This window comes from Vulpes lagopus, chromosome 16 (genome assembly GCF_018345385.1).
Source record: "Vulpes lagopus strain Blue_001 chromosome 16, ASM1834538v1, whole genome shotgun sequence".
Taxonomy (NCBI): Eukaryota; Metazoa; Chordata; class Mammalia; order Carnivora; family Canidae; genus Vulpes; species Vulpes lagopus.
The window spans coordinates 55975690-55992555 of record NC_054839.1 but is presented as its reverse complement, the minus strand read 5'-3'; the positions used below and the strand labels follow the sequence as shown (position 1 = coordinate 55992555).

At 40.8% G+C, this 16866-nt stretch overlaps 1 protein-coding gene and 1 non-coding gene across 2 annotated transcripts in view; both read right to left on the bottom strand.

The window, feature by feature from the left end:
- Positions 1-4649: 4649 nt before the first annotated feature.
- On the bottom strand, positions 4650-4785 carry LOC121477231. Its single transcript, XR_005984155.1, has one exon. It is a non-coding gene; the product is annotated as a small nucleolar RNA SNORA46 (small nucleolar RNA).
- A 4695-nt stretch (positions 4786-9480) lies between these two features.
- Positions 9481-16866, bottom strand: part of GTF2F2 (general transcription factor IIF subunit 2) — a 147112-nt gene continuing 139726 nt past the window's right edge. The window contains exon 8 of the mRNA XM_041731188.1: positions 9481-10138. Within this exon, the coding sequence (XP_041587122.1) occupies positions 10019-10138 (120 nt within the window). The 3' untranslated portion in view covers positions 9481-10018. The remainder of the gene's footprint in view (positions 10139-16866) is intronic.

Below are 16866 nucleotides of genomic sequence, written 5' to 3'. Positions count from 1 at the left end.
CTTTTTATTGAAGTTCGATTTGGCAACATATAGAACACCCAGTGCTCATCCCATCAACTGCCCCCTCAGTGCCTGTCACCCAGCTACCCCATCCCCCCACCCACCTCCCCTTCCACAACCCTTTGTTTCCCAGAGTTAGGAATCTCTCATGGTTTGTCTCCCTAATTTTTCCCACTCAGTTCCCCTCCTTTCCCTTATAATCCCTTTCACTATTTATGTTCCCCGTATGAGTGAAACCATATGATTGTCCTTCTCCGACTGACTTACTTCACTCAGCATAATATCCTCCAGTTCATCCACGTTGAAGCAAATGGTGGGTATTTGTCATTTCTAATGGCTGAGGAATATTCCATTGTATACATAGACCACAGCTTCTTTATCCATCATCTGTCGATGGACACCGAGGCTCCTTCCACAGTGTGGCTATCATGGACATTGCTGCTGTGAACATTGGGGTGCAGGTGTCCTGGCGTTTCACTGCATCTGTATCTTTGGGGTAAATCCCCAGCAGTGCAATTGCGGGGTCGTAGGGCAGGTCTACTTTTACCTCTTTGAGGACCTTCCACACAGTTTTCCAGAGTGGCTGCACCAGTTCACATTCTCACCACCAGTGCAAGAGGGTTCCCCTTTCTCCATATCCTCTCCAACATGTGTTGTTTCCTGCCTTGCTAATTTTCCCCATTCTCACTGGGGTGAGGTGGGATCTCATTGTGGTTTTGATTTGTATTTCCCTGACGGCAAGTGATGCGGAGCATTTTCTCATGTGCTTGTTGGCCATGTCTATGTCTTCTGTGAAATTTCTGTTCATGTCTTTTGCCCATTTCATGAATGGATTGTTTCTTGGGTATTGAGTTTAATAAGTTCTTTCTAGATCTTGGATGCTAGCCCTTTATCTGATAGTCATTTGCAAATATCTTCCCCCATTCTGTACATTGTCTTTTAGTTTTGCTGTTTCTTTTGCTGTGCAGAAGCTTTTTATCCTGATTAAGTCCCAATAGTTCATTTTTGCTTTTGTTTCCTTTGCTTTCATAGATGTACCTTGCAAGAAGTTACTGTGGCTTCTAATTTTTTAAGCTAGGTTCATTGGCATATACTTTACACGCAGAAGTTATTTTTTTAAGATTTGAGACAGAGATCACAAGTGTGAGCTGGAAGGAGAGGGAGACTCCTCAAGCTGACTCCCCACTGAGTGCGAAGTCTAGTGTGGGTCTCGATCATGCGACTGTGAGATCATAACCTGAAATCAAGAGCTGGGTTCCATAGTGTAATGGTTAGCAATCTGGACTCTGAAATCAAGAGCTGGCCACTTAATCAATGGAATCACCCAGCTGCCCCCAAGTCACCCTTTTAAATGTGCAGGTTAGGTTTCAACACCCACAGTTCTGTAACCACCAGTCAGGACTGCCATCACCAAGACCTTCCCTGGTGTCCGTCATCAGTCCCTCCGCACACGTTCAGCCCCAGGCAAACACTGACCTGAGTTGTTGGCCGTCTAGTTTTGCCATTTCTGTAATGTCCTAGAGATGGAAACATACGGTATGTAGCCCTGGGAGCCTGGCTCCTTTCACTCGGTACAGCGCAGACGCGATTCACCACACGGCTGTAGCGGCAGGCCCTCTGTCCTCATTGCTGAGTAACATTCCGGCACAGGCCTGCACCCCATCTGTTTTATCTGGTCACAAGCTGGTGGACTTCTGGCGGGGGGTGGGTGGGTGGGTGTTTCTTTCAGTTTTTGGCTATTAGGGTAAAGCTGCTATAGACATCTGTGTACAGGGTTTTGTGTGTGCACGGAGGATTTTCACTTCTCTGGGGCAAATACTTAGGGGTGGGATTGCTGGGTTGTATGGTGGTATGTTTAAGTTTACAAAAAGCTGCCCAACTGGTTGTCAATGTACCTGTGTGATTTTGCACCTCCATGGACAATGTTAGAGAGCTCCAGTTGTTCTGCATGTTCATCAGCACTTGGGACTGTCAGGCCTTGGAAACTGCAGCCCTCCTGACAGGTATACACATTATCTTGTGGTTTTATTTGCAGGTCTCTCAACCAGTGATGTTGAGTAGCTTTTCTGTGCTTAATTGACCATCCATATCCTCTTGATGGGGTGTATGTGTACATCTGCTGTTCACTTGTAATTTTTTAAAAGATTTTATTTATTCATGAGAGACACAGAGGCAGAAACACAGGCAGAGGGAGAAGCAGGCTCCCTCTGGGGAGCCCGACGCAGGACTCAACCCCAGTACCATAACCTGGGCCCAAAGCAGACACTCAACTGCTGAGCCACCCAGGAGCTCCTACTGTCCATTTTTAAACGGGCTTTTTGCTCTGTTATTGAACTTTGAGATCTTCATACAGTTTAGATCAAGTCCTTCTAATGTGTTTTATATTTTCTCTTCTGTACGATTTTTATTTTTAAAGGTCTATTTCAGAGAGAAAGAGAGAGAGAGAGCGAAAGAGAAAGAGAGAGAGAGAAAAAATATGCAAGCGTTAGCACGGGGGAGAAGGAGAAACAGACTTCCTGCTAAGCAGAGCCTGATGTGTGGCTTGATCCCAGGGCTCCTGGAATCATAACCTGAGCCGGAGGCAGATGTTTAACTGAGCCACGGACGTGCTCCTCTTCTGTAGGATTTTTTTAAAGGTTTCCTTTCAACATCACTGATGAGAGATCATTGTTTCTGAAGTGCTATCAGTAGTTTCATGCTACCCTGGTATCTCTTTGGAGCTTCCCATTTGACAAATTTTAGTAACTGCAATATATTTGACATCTAACATCGTGTTATTTTAGGTATACATGTCGATCTGATACATTTATCTATTGTCAGATGACTGATTTTAACAGTTGGCACCTCTTGCATCACAAAATTAGTCCATTTTTGTGGTTGGGTTATGATTTAATGTCTTAGCAAATGTTTATTATAATCTTTTTGTCTACATTCACTACACTGTGCATTACCTCTAGGACTTATTTACCACTACTTGCAAGTTTGTACCCTTAAACATCTCTTCCACCCTCCACTGCCCCCAGTCCCAGGGACTGCCATGCTACTCTCTGCTTTTATGAATTTGGTTTTGACTCCACATAAAAGTGAATTCCACATTTCAGACTATTTGTCTTTCTCTGATCTCACTTAGCATAATTCCTTCAAGGTCCACACATGGCAGGATTTTCTTCTTTATACGGCTCAACAAATTTCCTTTTTAAAAAAATTATTTATTCATTCATTCATAGAGGCAGAGAGAGAGAGAGAGAGAGAGAGAGAGAAGCAGGCTCCATGCAGGGAGCCTGACAAGGGACTCGATCCAGGGTTCCAGGATCACGCCCTAGGCTGCAGGCAGTGCTAACCCACTGTGCCACTGGGGCTGCCCTCAACAATATTCCTGAAAATAATCTATTTTACATCTTCTTTATCCATTCATCTGTTAATGGGTACTCAGGTTGTTTCTGTATCTTAGCGACAGTAAGTAATGCTGCAACAAAATGGGCATGCATATACAGCCTTGATAGCCTGTTTTCATTTCTTTGGGTATATATCCGTAAGTGGAATAAGTATATCTATTTTTAATTTTTGGAGGAAACTCCCTATTGTTTTTCATAATGACTGAAACAACTGCATTACCACCAATAGTGTATGAGGGTTCCCTTTGCCTCACAGCCTTGCCAAGGCTTGTTATCTCTTGTCTTCTTGAGCTTAGCCATTCTAACAGGTGTGAGGCGGTATCTTATTGTCATTTTGATTTGCATTTCCTTGACGATTAGTGATGTTTAGTATCTTTTATGTACCTGTTGGCCATTTGGATGCCTTCTTTCAGCTCTTCCAGATTTTCTACCTGCAAATGGTAAGTCAGGCCAACCGCGCACCACAGTGGCCAACCAGTCATCACCAACTGAGAAAAAGGATAAAGAACTCTGTCTTCAGCCTCAGCTCTTACTTAGGTCCTCTATTCCAGTGAGGAGTTACTGGGCCTTCATTAGTGAAGTGCATCTGACCCCACTTAGCTCCTGCTCCCTATTTGTCTTTATTAATTAGGCTGCAGTGGTGGGAGGATAAAGGATTGGGACTTCAAACTTCTAATATGTAATTCACGAAGGCTGGTTTCCACTGTCACTTCAGTTGGGACTATATTAAAGAAATGTGTTCAGGGACGAATCAAAGTGGAAGAGCATGCTGCAGATAAGGGAGCAATTAGGTTGTCTGCATATTTTTGAACTTGAGTGTACGACTGAAGGAGAGTAGTCCTGCCTAGCTGCTCATCCATTCCACCTGGTCCCAGGCAGAGATCGCTTGCCCTCCACATTCTTCTATCAGGCCAAGATAGGACTCAACATGTCAAGCCACACTTCTATACTATACCAAGCTGAGTCTGAGTACTGAAGGTGTGTGTGGGTTCTCACTCCTACCACCTTGTGGACTAATACCGATGCACCTGTTCTTTCTGTACTTCCCGCCCCCTGAATCTTACTGAACTCCCAGACCCTTTCAAAACCCACTTCAGGAAGTACTCTGGGAAGGCTTTCTGACTCCCCAAAGATGTAAATGATCTCATTCTCTGTGCTACTTCCATATTTTATATATTTTGAATATGATAAGAGTACTTTCTACATGTCACAGTGTCCTAAGTACCATATATTGACTCATTTTTAAAAATATTATTACATTCCTTAACTCCGTACAGCAACAGCAGAATGGCACAAAGTTGGCTGTGCAACAGAGAGCCAGCAATTCTTTCACACTACAGCATAACCAAGAATGGGGACGATTCTATTCCACAGGCTTCAATACAGTGCTGATATACTGACTCATTTATTTATTTATTTATTTATTTATTTTTTTTTATACTGACTCATTTAACTTCCACCATAATTCTGGGGGTAGAAACTTAGATACTTTTATCTATTTCACAGATGAGGGAATTACGAGGCACACAAGCAAACAACCTGCTCTAAATGACCTGCTTTGAATCCATGCAGCTCTTAAAACATTCTTCCATGTATTTCTATTGCTGCATTTAATACACTATGTTGCTGTTTGTTTGCTTCCAAGTTTTCTTCAATACTGTGAGGCTCTAAAAGCAAGGACCTGGGCAGTCTGGGTGGCTCAGTGGTTTAGCGTCACCTTCAGCCCAGGGCCTGATCCTGGAGACCTAGGATCGAGTCCCATGTCAGGCTCCCTGCATGGAGCCTGCTTCTCCCTCTGCCTGTGTCTCTGCCTGCTCCCCTCTCTGTGTTTCTCATGAATAAATAAATAAAATCTTTAAAAAATAAAAAATAAAAGCAAGGACCTGTTCATATTGAGCTCTGGATCCCCATTACTTGGCGGTCCCAAACTGATGGACCTCCTTTGTGTTTACTGGGCCATCCACGGCAGAGACACTCAACTGGGCCTGGCCAAATCACCAACTTTCTCATAAGCTGGAGTGGTCTAGAATTAAGTAAATCAAGTACATCGGCCATCTGCAGTCAATCTTGGGAAATACCTCATCTGAATCTAGAGCAAAGAAAAAGGAACACCATTCTGTAAGAAACTCCAGAACCTCAAAAAAAAATTGGAAACTAAATCTCTTAAGGCAAAACAACTCAGAATCTAGAATCGACTCTTTGGATTCAAGAAAGTGAACTCGCGAGACTTTGCTTGCCCATTGGTAGGTCAATCACAACTCCGTAATATTAATAACAATAATACAAACTACAAAAAAATCAAATGGGAGACAGGTGAATTACAGCTGAGGGCAATCAGCAGCATGGCACCCATAAAAGTACACTTAACACACATAATAGTAACTAAAAGCCTGCAGTGCAGAGTACTATTCTGGGATTTGAGTCTGGCTCTGCCCCCGACTCCTGTATGACCTTGGCTAGGTTCAACCTTTCAATACCCGATGTTCCACATCTATAAAACACAGGCAAAAGGAGACCCATGTTTTACTGTTGTTATGAGGATTAAATGAGTAATAGGAGTCAAATGCTTAACACAGTGCCAACGTACAGTAAGGGTCCAATAAACAAGAGCTATTATTCTTCCTGCTTATTTAGCAACTGAGGCAGAGAACTGCTGGCATGTAAGGCACTTATTACAATCACCCATCAGCCTTTGCTCCTGGTGCCTGGCACACAGGGAGTATTGAGTGGATTTTTGTGCAATGAATGAATCGCCAAAGTGCTCTCCAGGCTTCTGTTTAAGGAGAGAAACAAGAATGGCAACCAGAAATAAGGCCTAAGTGTCCCCAAGGTCTAGTCCAGTGAACCCTTCTATTAACGAGATCGATGTATTACAGACGTCCACAGTATGTGTTCATAATAATGATCCTTAGCCTTGTATAAATCCTCTTGTGTTTTAGGAATTTTCAATGGTTAAATTACATTCAAAGAAGTTTTAAAATTAAGTATGTATTACTGCATTCAAAGGCTTTAAGAATTGGAAATCCATGTAGAGCATAAATGGCCACAATGAATTAACTGGAATATTCTGATTGATTGCAACACTCAGTTCACACTTCTCTGCCCACACAGCATCGTATCCGTCTACATTCTCTATTTCCCACTAGACTGTGAACGCCTCTGATGTCTAGCACTTCAGTACCCACAGTGCCTGGGACATAATCATGGTCAGTAAATACTCGCCAATAAACTGCCGCTGTGCTCGGTGGCCTCGTCACATTACCGTGATTAATGCAGCAACATAGCCTTTTGGTGTATTACATTCCCACAAAAACGATACAAATTTCTTATCTTAAGATTTTTAATTACAAATTTCAACATTGAAAAACATGGTACGCTGTGAGAAAACCTTCTTTTAAAGAAAATCCCCTAAAATTTGGGGATCCCTGGGTGGCTCAACGGTTTACGCCTGCCTTTGGCCCAGGGCGTAATCCTGGAGTACCTCATCGGGCTCCCTGCATGGAGCCTGTGTCTTAGCGCCCTCGCCCCTGTCTCTCATGAATAAATAAATAAAATCTTAAAAAAAAAAAAAAAAAAAGCAATCTGATCCCTCCTCTTACACATGAAGATATTAGGCTCAGGAAACTGCTCTGGACTCATGTCAGAAAGAAAACTGAGTTGAAAAAAGAAAACCCACTTATCACCTCCTGGACTCCTACCCAAATACCAGGGAAAATGGCCTGTGTACTGGCATGAAAGGTGGGTGCCCAGGAAGTGAAGTCTAACCCTAAAGCCCAGTGCCCCCAGGCTCCTATCATAGTCCACTGGGGTCTTTAACACCTATCAAGGCCTAAGAGAGGCCGATCTAAAGTACCCTAGCTGGGTACTTGAAGTGTAGCAGGGACTAAAATTTTAGCAAGAGGAACTTGACTTTAAAGGAGGGAGTTCAGTTTTCATCCTCTCAATTGGGAGGTTTTGGTGTTTGCATTAAAGTAGGATGCCAAAGACAAACCCCCTTTCTCTCACAACTTCTTCTGGGGTCTGCACCATTTTTCTGGAGGGGGGAGACTGTGTATGGGGGGACAGTTTCTGGAAAAGTACACTCTGGTTATTCACTTTGGCCTGGAGGCAGAATTCCCCCAAAGAGTGATCAGGACTCATCAGTGAGTTGGACAGGAAATGGTTCTATGAAAATGGACATTATCTATCTCTCAGAGCTATTCCTGAGGATTAAACGAGGTATTTTAGAGCATTTATAACACACTGTCAGGCACATAAGGGCATAATAAGTGTTTACTCTTATTTCACTGTTAAGTACCAACAATGATGAAAATAAGCCTCAAGGAAAATTTGTTCATAGACCATTAGGAACAACTGCAACTCTGCTGAACTCCTTAAGGGCTGCTTCCGATACAATAGAGCAAAAACTGTTTTCTTTTTTAAGATCTATCATTTTAGAAGTTACTGTGGCAACATGTAATTTCAAATGTTTCCAATGCCCAGCAATCATAATATATTTACTACAGTTTGTTGGTTAAAACATCCTATAAGTGTGTACACAGCTGAGTTTAACTAAGTCACCTATGAAACACGGCCCTCCTGTGCTCTTATGGTGTGACCTCTTACCAGATGTGTGTCTCTCTTACTAGCTTTCCCCTCTCCCAATCTCACAGTGGTGATAAGGGTTTAGGACTCCTACTTCCTGATTGTTGGCTATCAAAAGCATGTTTATAGAGCAAGAGCATTCTGGAATAAAAGAATACAGGAACCAGAGTCAGTCTCCTCCATTATCAGTAGCTTATTTTAGTATTAAATATGAGAGCAGTCCCAAAAAAACTAGTCCGGAATGGTACCGCCTAGATTAGCTATGCCACTGAACAGATAACAAGTGTTTAAGAGACTCGAGCAGGAAAAAAAAAAAAAAAAAAGAGAGAGACTCGAGCAGATACTGTCAGGTGTGATGAGGTAAAAGAGAACTAAAATAAGCTGAAGAAACTAGATTTGCAGAAATACCAGAGCAGGGCTTCAGATGAGACACAACTCTGCCCTGGAAGTTCTACCAGCAGCTACAAAGCTCAATCTGGCAGGCACTGCCACCATAAAAACAAAAGACAGAAGTAGAGGACATACAAGTCTGCTTCAGGGCAGGACCAAACATCAACAATAGAGAAGATTTGGAGGAAGATACATGCTATGAACCAAGCCCATGACAGGTATCCAGAATTCTCAGTTCTATACAGATTTGTCACACCATTATCCATCTGCTTCCTGACACCGAGTCTCAATCAGAAACTGGAATATAAGGGGGAGACATTTGGTTCCTGCACCAGCACAAAGTAGAATAAGACCACCCTCCCTCATCAGAATTCTATTTTACAGTGGGGATGCAAAGATCAACATTTTCTCAGCCCAGTATTACTCAACCTCAGCATGTTGCTGTTTTCCTGCTAAAAAAGCCAAAAATACAGAAAAATATTTATCTCAATGGATAGTTTTTTTCCCTTTGATTTGCTTTAATTATATAACATTTTCTTAAATTTTTCGCATTTGCTACTTCTTGGTTGCAAACATACAGAAACAGCCGACAAAATTAATGAATAAAAAGCAGCTTTTTCTTGTGTTTGTTAAAGCTTCTTTTGTTTTGGTGGTCTTGTTTGTATGTTTCTTTTTGTGACTGCCTGACACATTATCAGCCTCACTCCCGCAATCCTCTGTTAGTTTGTCAACATCATTTGTCAGAAGTCAATACCTGTCAGCTGAGTATGCAATAAAATTCTGGAGCAAAGTCAGTTTCTGAGAAGCTTATAATCTTGATGGGAAAGACATACCTTGAATTATTAGAAAAATATTTAACTTCTAATTCTTTTAAAAGTAAATAAAAGAGGGGTGCCTGGTTGGCTCAGTCGGTAGAGCATACAACTCTTGATTGTAGGGTGGTGAGTTCAAGTCCCATGTTGGGTGTAGAGATTACTTAAATAAACAAATCTTAAAAAAATAAAATAAAAGCAAATAAAAGAAATACTCATTGGCCAAGATTTTTTCCATTCCTCATGTCATTACACTAGGGTTAAGTATGCAAGCTAATGATGAAAATTACTGTCATAGGTACAAACATAAAATGCTCTTTTTTATTAAGGGGTGTGAATATGAAACATGATCACCTGTAAAAATAAATAAATAAAGATGGCTTTGTTCTTTGACAATATCAGAATAAGGAACTTTGGCTTTTTATTCCTTGTAAGACTTTCTGTAGTTGACTACTTTTTTCTTGCTTTGTCATTCCCTTCAGATTTGTATTACCTCAGATCCTCAGAGATAAAACAAGGACAGAGAGTCCTCATTTAGAAAACATTTCCTAATTTTACATTTTAAAAGTTAATATTTAAAAAGAAAAACCTTAACACCCCCAACCCATCACCCCATTCTGAATAATCTAGTTTAATATAAGCCTATAAATAAGTTTTTTTCCCCTCAAAAAACTTAAGTACTTTACAAGAATTACTGTTTAAAAAATTCACCTAGGGAAATTAAAGTTCCAGTCATTTTACCCCTACAATAGATGGTACTCAAGTATTTGAGTCTCAGTGGCGTTTCTTTAGCATCACCCTTTAGTTGTTCCATTAGCATGCTGGCTTAGAGTCTCCTTAATCACTCTTCTCTTCTCCTTGATAATGTCTATACTCTGGCTTCAGCTCCCATGTGTTTTTGTGCGTTCCTTTTACATTCTGAACACCAATTTCTTTTAAGATTTCCTTCAGGTACCCCTAAAACAAAAATAAAAACAACCCAAGATAAGACTATGAAGGCAGGAAACAAAATTTAAACCATACACCAAACCACATTCACAAGGAATAAAAATCATGATCTTGAAAGCTCAACAAGATTTCTCTATTAAAGATGTTAAAAAAAAAAAGATGTTCAATAAACTGCCTCTTGGTTCTATACATGCAGTACACAACTGTGTTAAATATACAATCATTTGCATTAAAGGGATTGGAAGTCAGAAATGCCAAACGATCTGAGAGCTTAAAAAAAGTCCAGATGAAAATACACTAGGAGGTTACTGGTGCTCACTGTTTGCTAAAGAGGACACAGTATACCACGTGTAATCTTCCCTTGAGTTCAGTGGCCTCACTCAATTCAAGTTGGATAGGGTTATTGGATTAGAGCCAGTCATTTCAGAAGCAGTAGCATAAATATTTTTTATGCATAAAAAATAAAGTTTGGGGGATGACAATATTCTAGAAAGCAAGCACATGACAGGCATCCAGAATTCTCAATTCTATGGTGACTTTTCAAAAATTTGCTCTCAGGGCACTTGTTTTTCCTGTGCAATAAGGAAAGCTATTATTTGTGTTTAGTATTGTTCTTATCTTGGCCAAGCTTGCCAAGACAGAGTAAGGAAAAAGAAGTGATGATAAGACATGCTAAAAGCCATGGGGCCTACAGTATTCTCATGCTTGGTTCCTCCAAAGGAGAGAAGTGACCAATGACATAGGGCACAACTCTGTTTTATGTTATTTTAGGTCCCTGAAAACTCAATACACATTAACCAAGTGATTCCCTGTATTCAGGGAAATGATGGCTGTGATAAATATAATTATAAAACCCTACCTTTACTTGCCAACGCCCAAGGCCAAAAAGCATTCAGGTATAAACTAACATAAATTATAGTACTTCCTTCTTGGAGACAGAGAGAAAAGTTAATTATTTAAAAGTGTTTTTCGGGGCACCTGGGTGGCTCAGTCGGTTAAGTGTCTGCCTTAGGCTCAGGTCATGATCTCGGGGTTCTGGGATCAAGCCCCACATTGGGAGGGTGTCACTGCTCAGTGGGGAGTCTGCTTCTCCCTTTGCCCCTCCCCCCACTTGTGACTCATTCTTGCAATGAATAAATAAAATCTTTAAAAAAGTGTTTTTTTTCCCTTGCAGAACCAATCCAGTACATTTTGTGTATATGCTTCAAAGAACCAGTTATATTACTAGTGACTCACCCTGTTGATAGATAGAAGATGTAATATATTTTTTTTTATTACAAGGCACTGTAATAAAAGTGCTTGTAATAAGAAAGTGCATCTCAGTGCGCTGAAATGAGGCACTGATTAGAAAAATGACTGAGAAGCTCTTACGAAGATGTTTAAGGCAGTGCTCTTCCTGGGGCTGGACTACCTGCCTCAGAACCTCATGGGAAACTTGTTAAATAAGTCTCATCTTGGAGATCCCTGGGTGGCTCAGCGATTTAGTGCCACCTTCGGCCCAGGGTGTGATCCTGGAGACCCGGGATCGAGTCCCACATCAGGCTCCCTGCATGGAGCCTGCTTCTCCCTCTGCCTGTGTCTCTACCTCTCTCTCTCTCTCTGTCTCTCATGAATAAATAAATAAAATCTTTAAAATAAAAAAGTCTCATCTTAGGCCTAGTGAATCAAAATATCTGTGGCCAAGCCTGGGAATCTGCATTTTCACAAGCCTCTAGGAGACTCTGATTTAACTACACTCAAGCTCCCAGGTATCTGCTTTAAAGGTTCGTTCAGCTCAAATACTCTAGGATCTTGAGTCCTTGAAGTATTATTGCTTAACTCTCTGAGGCTCACAGTCGTTGGGGATTCTGTGTTAATGAACACACAATCCAATACCACCTTTTACCAATTGTTATAAATACTGTTTAGAAGATCCTTTCATTTAGGGGTGGGCTGTCACTCAGAAACAACAGCTGATTAGCACTGGAACTACAGAGAGTTCCTTACATGGCCCTGGTTGGCTTAGCTGGACTACTAGTGTGGCCTTCCCATTTCAGCAGCCAGGGCCCAGCAGGTGGCAGCAATGAATCAAATGAGGCCTGGGTTTCCCAGGAAGAAGGCCGCTTGCCTCCCACACCTTTCTCCAGTTGCCTTCACTAAGGGATCTGTGCCAATGAGTAAGCATAAAGGCTTGAGACATCCAGGTAATATGCACATCTGCTATCTGCTGCTTCAAATCACATTTTAAAAATGGGACACTGTTCATAAGCTACTTTCTAATTAAACAGTGTTCATTAAGGGAAAAAGATGTGCTGGGCACAAAAGATTTTCAGTTTAGAGGCCAAGAATGACATCTTTGTAAAATTCCAAAGAACCATTTATTGTGAAGCTGGCTATGAACCTGTGCACAAACAATCAAATAACTGGCTGCTCTGGGTCAAAACTGAAAAGAGCAACTCTGGGAGCACGGTGGTTATGAGACAGAAACTCTCTTGACCTCAGGCCTAGCATGCCTATTCATAATCCAGATACAGAACACGAAAAGCCTCAAAAGGATTAAACACAAAATAGTAAGAAAGTCTCAAGTGTACGAATTCAGCTGCTTTCATGTGTAGCCCACACTCATTTCGTTAAATTAGTAGAAGGCTATGGAATATTTTGTTTTCTTAATGAAAAGTCACTCTTCTTTTCAACAATCAGAACAGAATGAGATAGGCAGTCTGTCAATCTGTCAGGTAACCAGATGGGATTAAGGTCACGGTATCTAGCCATGGTACAGAATTCTTTTTTGGTGGCAGGTGGGGAAGAGTACATTTCTCGAGTTTTAGAATGTTCCAAACTGCAATCTGGAGCCATTTTACTCTAACCAAATGAATTAACTTGGTACAACTCATTAATAGAGAAAATAACAGTAATGAAAGCGAAACACAGCTCACAAAAATCCCTGAAGGAACGACACAGGTAGGGAATAGTGAGATCATGTCACTCCTCTGTTGAAAAATTTTTAATGACTTCCCTTTGGGCCTACAGGTTAAATTCCAAACTTCTTCACAGGCATCCATTCAGGCCTGCCTTTTCCCCTTGGCCTCATCTTCTAAGAACTCCCTGAACACATACTTGTCATTTCTGTGTCTCTACATGCTTCTAGTTTTCTCCATACGCTGTTCCCTTTCCCTGTCATACTTAACCCCTTCCCTCAAATCAGGACACCTCACCCTTGAAGACTGCATGAATGTCACTTTCTCAGACCAACTATCCCTAACTGTCCTATTTCTTAGATTTACATTTCACACTGTGTGTACTTCGGTGATAGCCCTCAATCTACATTATAACCCTCGACTCACATGCCTCTCTTCCATCAAACACATGCTCCTATTACAGCGGCTGCCTGCACATCACAGACTCTCAGGGACTTACACTGAAAAGACAGGGTATGTTGAAGAGTAAAAAAGGGAACTAAGGGGATTTGGTGGGGGAGGTGCTTGAGGTAAGATCACTTAGAAGGTCCACAGGACTAAACTACTCGAACCCTAGTTCTTTTCATTTTAAGAACTCAGGCTCTAATTAAGTTATAGGGCAGTGACCCAGTTTGAGAAATACAAGTTGACTGATTAAACCGTATTACCTGAATCTGAATGACATTCATTACTAAGAGTCTGTATTATAGTGATAAAATATTGTTGGGGACAAAGCCAGCTGAAGAAAAGATTTTAAAGATTCTAACAGGATTGAAGATCAATTGGTAATCTAACTTTCCCTTTATAAAAATTCATATATTCCCAAATATTTATTTTAGAACCTACAATGGGCCAGGTGGAGTAGCAACACAGTCCATCTTCATCCTCAAGAGTTTACAGTTTAAGATTAGGGCATGTGAGTGGGAGGCAAAGGCACAGAAGCAGGCAATCATAAAGCACAGTGATAAGGACAATATACACAGGATATTATGGGAACACTGAGAAGGGGCACTTAACCCAGCTGGAGTCGTGATCTGAGGTTTGGAGGATGTATATTTCATCCTTTGAATTGAACAGCAATTCTGTGCAGAGATCAGGAGATACTAGTTCTTCTCCTCTCATACTAAACACTGACTTTCCAATTTAATCTTTTGCTTGACCACCTGCATTTTAAATAAAGGATTCTAGAACTCAGTAGATCACCTTTATGTGACACAGGATTGGAGAGATTTCTCATTACTGCTATGTGCAGTGCTGCAGAACAAGATCTGAAAGAAACTGGCTCAGGTCCAGCAACCCTTCATCAAAGGGATGTGTGGGAGAGTATTTACAGCAAGTCTGAACTGCAGAGAAAAAAGGGATAGAACATTACTGCTTCTTTGGAAGGAAAAGGCAAAGCAAATACTGGACCAAACAGGTGAAGTGATTAGGATGTGATTTGCACATTTGTGGGTCAAGATAACACTGTGGTGGCCCAAAAGCCAGAAATCCACAGATCAAATTCCTAACACCCCCGATCCACAAATCATGACAAGTCTATGTAGAGTTGCAAGGCACACTAGCCTACTACTGGAGTCTTTCTCTTTCTCCTTCATTCCTTCCCTCCCTCCACCCCCACCATTTCTCATATCATCTTTTTCTCTACTGCTATGCTAACCAATTCTCAAACCAGGAATTTCATTTTTTTTAAAGATTTTATTTTTCATGAGAAACACACACAGAGAGAGAGAGAGAGAGAGAAAGAAAGAGAGAGAGAGAGAGAGAGAGAGAGAGAGAGAGAGAGGTAGAGACACAGGCAGAGGGAGAAGCAGGCTCCATGCAGGGAGCCAGACGTGGGACTCGATCCCAAGTCTCCAGAATCAGGCCCTGAACTGAAGGCGGCGCTAAACCGCTGAGCCACCCAGGCTGCCTCAAACCAGGAATTTCAGTTAAGCATTATATATATATGTAATAAATTTACTATGTCTAAATTCCTAGAAATTGGTCAAAAACATGTATCTTTGACAAAGAGCTGATCACCAAGTATTAATACTTTAAGTGAGCAAATAATATGACCCTAATAGATGTCTAGTCACAAAATCTGCCCAGAAAGGTTAGACTGAATAAACAATATGCAATCCATAGCAAAGATGGCACTGGTTAATGCTAGTCACCAAAGGGAAGTCCTTCCATGCTTCTTAAAAAATTTTTTTTAATTTATTTTTTTTTAAAGATTTTACTTATTTATTCGTGAGAGACAGAGAGAGAGAGAAAGAGAGGCACAGACACAGGCAGAGGGAGAAGCAGGCTCCATGCAGGGAGCCCGACATGGGACTTGATCCCGGGACTCCAAGATCATGTCCTGGGCCAAAGGCAGGCGCCCAGGGATCCCCCTTCTATGCTTTTTATAAAATGATCCAAGGCAAGAAGGCCATTATTAGGTCTGTATAATTTCAAAATATTATTTCAAATTATTTGTGTGATTAAAATAGAAGACTTACTGATAAAGATGTTAGTGGCTCCAAGGCACAAAATTCTTTCATTAAAAAACAAAGTGCACATTACGCATAAGCTGCTAACAAAGGCAACATATGTTTTCACTCCTTTGAGAAAACTGCAAACAGGATAGGGAAGGGGACGTTGGGGATTCTCTAGGACATGGGCCATGTCAGTATTTTTATCCTCTTTTCCTTCTGGCTTCACCCCCATTTTCCTACTAGACCCTGCCCCCATATCCTCTCTGCTCACACTGGTTGCGCTCCTCCCTTTGTAAAACTCTGAGAAGAAATGATAGGTAGTATAGTGGTCAAAGCACAAGCCCTATCTTATGGCTTACTCCAAATTCTAGAAGAGCAATTTATTACTGTATGAGTATCTGTGTGCTGGTGGTGTATTATCTCCCTCTTAGTAACACTCTATCTGCCTAGCACTGGCAAGTGAGTCCTATGTTTGCATATATCACATGAACAAAGTTCATCTCCTTTGGGCCCAAACTTTATTTGTTTAAAGATGTGCTTTCTAAACTGTATTTATTTGTATGCTAAACATAACTTAACCTTGGAATACTGCAAGATGTTCCAAGGTTGAAATACGATGGCTTCCAACTAGGAAAGTGTATATATATACATAGTTCATGTTCAAACTGTTAATTAAGAAAATACAATCATAAATGTCCAAAACTTAACAGTAGCAAAACCTAAAATCCTTTTCAGATGAACATAGGGGAAGGGAAGGAAAAATAAAATGAAAACAGACGGAGACAAGCCATGAGAGGTGTTTTTTTTTTTCTTCAAAGATTCTTAATTATAGGGAACAAACAGGTTGTCGGAGGGGAGGTGGCTGGGGGATGGGGTAACTGGGTGATGGGCATTACAGAGGGCTCTTGAAGTAATGAGCACTGGGCATTGTATGCAACTGATGAATCACTGAATTTTACCTCAAACTGATAATACAATTATGTTAAGTTGAATTTAAGTAAAAAATTTTGAAAATAAAATAGAAAAATCAACAAATTTCAATTTATAAATTCAATAAAAAGGAATTTAAATATGAATTCTTACATTTAGAACCATAGCAACCACCTATTACTGCAGAAGGTATGAAGCATAGTTTCAAATGTACAAAAAATAAAAAGACATTAATTGGTATAGTTATTAGTCTATTTGAAAATACTGCTAGAAAATTAAATGGCAACCACAGAGATCATAGGTATATATTTTACCAAAAGAGAATTTTCAGTAAATTAGCTAGCACTCCCAATGATGAAGTATTATCCATCCTTAAAATATCTGGAACAGAGAGTAAAGTTTTACCTTAGAGCAA